At 34.6% G+C, this 7,158-nt stretch overlaps 1 protein-coding gene across 1 annotated transcript; it reads left to right on the plus strand.

Annotated features, from left to right (window-relative positions):
- Positions 1-2,332: 2,332 nt before the first annotated feature.
- Positions 2,333-6,684, plus strand: ptx3b (pentraxin 3, long b). Its single transcript, XM_077231730.1, has 3 exons — positions 2,333-2,644; positions 3,725-4,282; positions 5,082-6,684. Exons 1-3 carry the CDS (start codon positions 2,470-2,472, stop codon positions 5,696-5,698), a joined length of 1,350 nt encoding a protein of 449 aa, XP_077087845.1. The 5' UTR covers positions 2,333-2,469; the 3' UTR covers positions 5,699-6,684.
- Positions 6,685-7,158: the final 474 nt, after the last annotated feature.

Genomic DNA, 7,158 nt, shown 5'->3' on the forward strand with positions numbered 1-7,158 from the left:
ATCTGAGCGCTTTCAGTCCCTCCATTAGCAATTACACAACTACCCAGTTCATAAAGAGATCCTAAAACTAATCCATATGAATTGAGCGGGTTTAGTTTTCTGAAGATACACGATTGCTTCATATGATGAACAGATTGAATTTGGGCTTTTATTCACATATAAACACTAATCAACTCACAAATCAGTAGTGGTAAACGGAAGCTCAAGCATGTTCTCTTTACATGCAAAAACCAATGAGGTTCATTGTCGTGTTATGCAGCACATGAGCTTTCTCAAGATCTTTGTTCTCTGTTTCATAAAAGCCTAAATTGAATTTGTTCATCATATAAAGCATGTCTCTTCAGAAAATTTGGACAATAATCTGCTCGATTCATATGGACTAATTTTATGATCTCTTTATGAACTTCTTGAAGCATCAAAAGTGGTAGTTCCGTAGCTGCCAATGGAGGGACAGAAATCTCTCATATTAAATTAAAAAGATATTTTCTGTTCCGGAGATTAAGGAAAGTCTTACAGGTTTGGAACGACATGAGGGTGAGTAATTAATGACAGAATTTTCATTTTTGGGTGAACTATCCCTTTAAACCATTAAACTGAAATATCTGGGATGTGTTTAAAGTCACCATAATAAAACTGTAGAAATGATTACCATCAGGATTGTAAAATGTAAAAAAGCATATTATTCAGTTTGTGTGCCAAAGAAATTCTGTTCAGTGTGCTAAAGTATTATGTTCAGTTTTTTTGAGCATATTATATACAAGAATAAGTTGCACTTTTGGAGAAAAGCTCTAAGAACGTGATAATGATTAACGCACGTGCACAGCACAAGAGCAGACAAACACTAAATCTACAATTAAAAAATGCTATTTCTGTAACTTTCATAAAAGCCTATTGGAAACTATAGACACGCCCCAGACAAGGAGTATTTAACAGATGTTGTCATTAAATCTTTTGGCTTTTTTTCAACAACAAAAAAAAATTCTCCGCTCATAAGCACCCTCACGAAAAAGAAGTATACTTGAAGTTCATTTTATGAAGTATACTTAAGTAATGTTCAAGTATATTTTTAAGTATTCTTTATGTAGTAAGTATACTAAAATCAATGTGTACTTGTAGTAAACTTGTAAGTGTACTATTTCAATACTGCTTGGGACTAAATGGGCCCACTTTTAGTATATAAAAGTATACGTTTAAGTGTACTATACGTGTAACAGTAGTTTAAGTACTTAACTTTAAGTACACAACTAGGTTTCTCATTTGTAATGCATCTGTACTACAAGTGAACTTATAAGTATACAAGTATTTTACTATTTTAATACAAGTAGTATATATTTTTTTTTTTTTTTTTTTTTTGCACTCGATAAAGGCTGCGTTTGGATCTCCTAGTCATGTCTCCAAGCAGTACACATTACACAATCATTCTTTGTTTGTCCTGCGCCTCCCTGAAGATCTGCTGGTAATTTATGAATATAGGTCTTCACACAATTAATTCAATATTGTGTTGCATAATTGAATTCCCAAGTCCTCTTCAATCTGACAAATGAGTTAAACTACAATCAGCAAAGAGTTGATGCTCTAATGCACCCACAGTTAATATTTACACAACCTGTTAATAATCAGAGCTGAAACCTCAGAATATGAAAAGAAGTTTACACAAAAATGAACATTCTGTCATTTATTCATCATTTACAACCCTTTAGTTGTTCCAAACCTTTTTTTCATCTGTGCAACACAAAAATGTCTGTTGTTTGTTGTTTTGGACCCCACTGATCTTCATTGTATGGAGAGTTGCAATATTCTTAAGAATGTCCTATTTCTGCTCTGCAGAAGAAAGAAAGTCATACAGGTTTGGAACCACATTAGGGTGACAAAATGACAGAATTCTCATTTGTGTGTGAACTTTCCCTTTAAGAGTCAAACGTGGAACTGGCACATTCATGTGTTGAACAGCAATAAGAAAGATATGAATCCAGAAGTTAACTCGTAATGTTATCTACAAGTTAACTTCTCGATTCATATCTTTCTTATTACTGGTTTCACTGTCATGGACAATGAAAGCTCCCTCTGGAATTATTATAGTATACTCCCATAACATCAACATCTTTTTTTTCCAAATCTCTCTATCCTTTTACCTTGACTTGAGGCAGAATTCTCATTTTGGGAAACCCAACCCCTTTGCCATTTTCCTTTCCACTCCCCCATGACAATTTCTTGCCCAAACAGCGGTAGAGACTGTGACATTTGAATATACATCATATATGCTGCCCACCTCCAACAAAGCATTACTCACAGTGTGACAGCCCTGCTCTGAGTGCTGTTTAAAAGAGCTTGCTCAGACTCATGCTCACTCAGAGGGCTTCCAGGCACATGAGGCACAGTGGCTGAGTTACAACACAGGAAAGAAACCCCCCCCACTAGGGATCTTAGTCGCTGTGGAACATCTGATTTACTTCAAAATAATCTGATTACATGCAGAGACAGACTAACATACACACCAGCATTAACATCAGAATGTATGCGCCCGGGGCCGTGTTGGCCCTCTGCCTGCCCTGCTTTTTGAGTGGGAATGTGTTTGGTTATGATTATGGAGAGGAGTTCTCTGATTCCTACTATAATGAAATCTCCAATGGTGACCGCCTGCAAAGTAAGTTTTTTTTAATTCCAGAAGTCTCTTCATTTTTATTTATAAATATTTTTTTTGTTCTGAAATTTAGATTATCATTTGACTTCTTAAAATAACTCACAGCATGGCAAATTATTTTAAATTTAAACAAACTGAAATATTGAGTAAATGGGTAGGTGAACAAACACATATATATATATATATATATATATATATATATATATATATATATATATATATATATATATATATATATATATATATATATATATATATTCAAGTTAATATTGATAATGTACAAAGGCTGCATTTGATGTTGTATCTGGTCATCATTTCTTGTTAATTTTCTTTTAACAATTTTCACATTTTTGCCTCCACCCATCCATTTTAAATGGACTTGAAGTGTGACAACTTAACACTAAAAGTACAAATATTTAATGTAGTAGATTGTAAAAAAAATAGCTTTTCACAAGTTTTAATGATCTTTAATGATAAGATTAATGATTTAATGAGTTCAACTTAAAATTAAAACCACAAATATTCTGTATAACCTATCAAATTATGCAGCAAAATACTGTTGTTAATAGTTTTAGATGTGCCATATCAAACCGCAGGATATGGCAACATTTTAAAATTGTTTTGTCAACAACCCAAATGTATTTGAATAATTTATCTGTATTAGTAATGCAGTGGTATGAAATAATGTGTCTCGAGTCATGACTCATAGCTTTTAAAAAAGCAAGAGTGTTGGTAGGTTTCATGACATTTGACATTTACATACCTTTCCACTGACACTCTCTCCTGAAAACCTAGAGCTTGAACTTATTAACCAGAGGCTGCTTATGAGCATAAGGTTATTCATTTTCAGAGAATGTCTCTCTGTTATTTAAGTTAGGTGCTGAGGAACATGCAAAGCAGCATTTAGCAATTCTTGAGCCTGCTACAAAACCTTCATGCGTGGCCCTAGGAAGAAGAAAACATGACAACAATATTTATTTAAATAAAAGTAAATTTAGTTTAGAATTAATTCATGATGTTAGTACACATACACTAACACAGAGCAGTAAAAATCATACTCTTTTATTTTATTTTTTTTTACAGCTGGACCTACGCAAATTCCCTGTCCGCCTCAAGACCTCTCACGCTGGGACAAACTTTTCATCATGCTGGAGGACTCTCAGATGAAGCAAGACATGCTCATGCAGCAGACTGAAGACATGGTTAAGGCAGAGATGGACACCATATGGAAGGAGCTTCATAAGCTTAACAAAAACAAAGCGTGCGTCCAAGCTTCAGAAAACACCTGCAAATGTATAAGTGAACAGATGAACCGCAATCTGAACCAAGCCATGGAGCAGCTCAGAGAGGCTGCAGATGTGCATCAAGCCCAAAACAATGAGACGTTGCAGCAGCTCATTCAGTTCACCAGGAACCAGGCCTCCCGTCTCACCAAACTGGAGAGCAACTCAGTGCTAGGAGCAGGTCTCGGACAAGTGGCCATGAAGTCATTCTACGCTTATCCAAAGGAACAAGAAGCAAGCAATGCAGATGGCGGGAAACTGGAGAGAGTGCTAATGGCCACCGCTGTAGATCTCCAAAGGGTACATGCCCAGCTGGCCCTTTTCCAAAGAGCAACGGCACACCGCTATCTGCCCTCAGGTAGATGTTTCAACTATACGAAAACAAATTCATGATGATCTCACTGTTTATTATTTTAATTTAATACACTTTGCTAATCCGCAAAAGGCAATTTGGTTTAGGGCATAGGGAACAGACAGGGCAGACAGACGATTAAAAATATTGTAAAATATTATTGCAATTTAAAATGACTTTTCTAATTTCTAAAAATGTATTGTGATGAAAAAGCAGAATTTTCAGCAGCCATTACTCTAGTCTTCAGTGTCACAAGATTCTTCAGAAATCATTCTAATTTGCTGATTTGGTGCTAAAGAAACATTTCTTATTATTATCAATGTTGAAAACAGTTTTTGCTGCTTAATATATTTGTGGAAACCCTTACATGCTATACACATAAGGTGCATAAAATTGTTCCAAAGTGACAATAAAGACATCTTGTTACAAAAGATTTTCATTTCAAATAAATGCTGTTCTTTTGAACTTTCTGAAATCCTGAATAAAAAGATCACAAAAATAATAAGCAGCAAAAACATTGTAAACCAGCAAAAACATTGTAAACATTGATCAAAACATAAATATTATTAACTGAAATTATTAATATATCATCAAAAACACTAACAAATCATAATGATTCCAAACTTTTGACAGGTCCGGTAGTGTGTTGCCTATATTTAATAGCCTACAATTTGTAATATATAGTTTCTGTGGCCCTGAGAAATAATAAATAAATATTTTGCAAATACCTGTCAGTATTTGCATGCTAATTTAATGCAATAATTAATCTTGAATTGTATGCTAATTCTCATTCTCTTTTTTTAAGGGTGTGAAATGGCTTTATTATTCCCAATGCGCTCCAAGCACATTTTTGCAGAAGTAACACCCTCCATGTACATTTCTCTACAATCATTCACCATCTGTCTGTGGGCCAAAGTGACCCAATCTCTAAATAAAACAGTGCTTTTCTCTTACGGAACCAAGAAAAAACCACAAGAGCTCCAGCTTCTCTTGGCAAAGCGCTCGGTGATCCTCTCGGTGGACAGTGAGACCCATCTAGTGGAAGCTCACAGTGTAGTAACAGATGGACAGTGGGGACACTTCTGTGCAGCTTGGAGCTCAGAGCAGGGACTGGCCACTTTGTGGGTGAATGGAGTGAACGTTGCCAGAGAGTCTGGAGTAGCCGAGGGGAACGTACTGTCCGGTGACGGGTTCTTTTTGCTCGGGCAAGAGCGCAGCCGATCGGGTATCTACAGAGATCTGGACTCATCGGTTGCCTTCACTGGGAAAATGACAGGGATTAACATGTGGGACCATGTGCTGGAAGCAGAGAGGATTAAAGAGTACGCCAATCACAACGGATCCTGTGATGGCCTCGGGAATGTGATTGGATGGGGTGTTTCAGAGATCATTCCACATGGTGGTGCTCAATACATCAACTGAGACTGCAGCAATATTCATCATATGTTGTATATTATATTGTATATCACCAATGATTTTGTAATTATCTTCTTTTTCATTCCAAATAAAAAGCACTGCTTAAAGGGATAATCTACCCAAAATTTGATTTTACTCACCCTCATGTCATTCCTTGCTCTGTGGAGCACAAAAGAAGATATTTTGATTAATCCAATGAAAATCAATGAGGTGCAACGGACTTTAATGGTATATCATAAACAGCTGAAACAATCTTCAAAATATCTGCTTTTGTGCTTCACATAAGAAAGAAAATCAAGCAGGTTTGGAACAACATGAAGATATGATGATAGAATTTTCATTTTTGGGTGAACTCTTGAGAGGATACTTTTTTACCTTAAAACACTGTACACAAAGGCAAAGCCAATTAAAATAGTTTAATATTGTGTATTATTTTATTTTATTTTAGGACATTAAAGAGTAAATTGTATTAACATGTAAATAAATCAGTTAAATGAGTAAAAAGCTAATAAATTCTAGCGGTGTGGCTCAGTGAGCATAATTTAATGGACTACAAATAGCAGAACTATACTTCTCTGTTGTACCAAATTTAAATTTTAATGACTTAAGGTGGGGCAAGTCTGGATTTATTTACAGCATCATGCTGGACATGACTGTTTACACTGTCACCAATAATTCAAAACAGATTTTCCTGCTCTTGTAGTTTAGTAAATGTTTGTCTGTCTCATTGCTGCATAGGTGTTGCTCCAATATGACTATTGCCAGTTGGTCCAGTCTGACCACACATACTATAAAATGAACCCAAAAGGCGTGTGCTTAAACCAGAAACAGTAACTCTGAAATGACAACCACATGTATGTGTAATGATTGTTACAATGAGCAGTATTTTCCAGTGGTGTGTATAAGGTCAGAGCCCTTTGTGTTGACTGACCTAACTTTGTCCTGTCAACCTAGCATAAAGGCAATGTTTCACCAGTATGAAGGCCTAACAATATAAATGACTGTTTATATATATATATATATATATATATATATATATATATGTATATATATATATATATATATATATATATATATATATATATATATATATATATGTTGATGCAAATGTATTCACTAGCTGTTTCTGCATTATAATTGTTTAAAAACATTGCTATTGATTCTAAAGGTTTTGTAACACAATGGAATATTAAAAAACTAGGTTTTAAAGTAAAGAATTTTTGAGTATAACATACTGTATCTCAAACAATGTTCATAAAAGATTTTGTTCATAAAAGAACAGAATTATTCAGCAATCCTTACAGATTTACAATTTACAGATTATAATTAAGGATGGATGTGCTTATTAACAAGAATCTTTCATGTTTCATTGTGGCACTTTTTCTACTTCTGGCACTTTTATTTCCCAGGAGTTGATTTTTATTAAAATTAAGTTTAAAAATAAATAAATTGTAGGACACATTAGA

This window comes from Siphateles boraxobius, unplaced genomic scaffold, assembly GCF_051911475.1.
Source record: "Siphateles boraxobius isolate OS27281-9 unplaced genomic scaffold, OSU_SipBor_1 1, whole genome shotgun sequence".
Lineage (NCBI taxonomy): Eukaryota > Metazoa > Chordata > Actinopteri > Cypriniformes > Leuciscidae > Siphateles > Siphateles boraxobius.

What these genes read in the sequence shown, in the direction of transcription:
- ptx3b (XM_077231730.1), top strand. Translation starts at nt 2,470, where the DNA reads ATGCAGAGACAGACTAACATACACACCAGCATTAACATCAGAATGTAT. An exon ending in CAATGGTGACCGCCTGCAAA is followed by an intron (nt 2,645 to 3,724) that starts GTAAGTTTTTTT and finishes TTTTTTTTACAG; the next exon opens with CTGGACCTACGCAAATTCCC. An exon ending in ACACCGCTATCTGCCCTCAG is followed by an intron (nt 4,283 to 5,081) that starts GTAGATGTTTCA and finishes TCTTTTTTTAAG; the next exon opens with GGTGTGAAATGGCTTTATTA.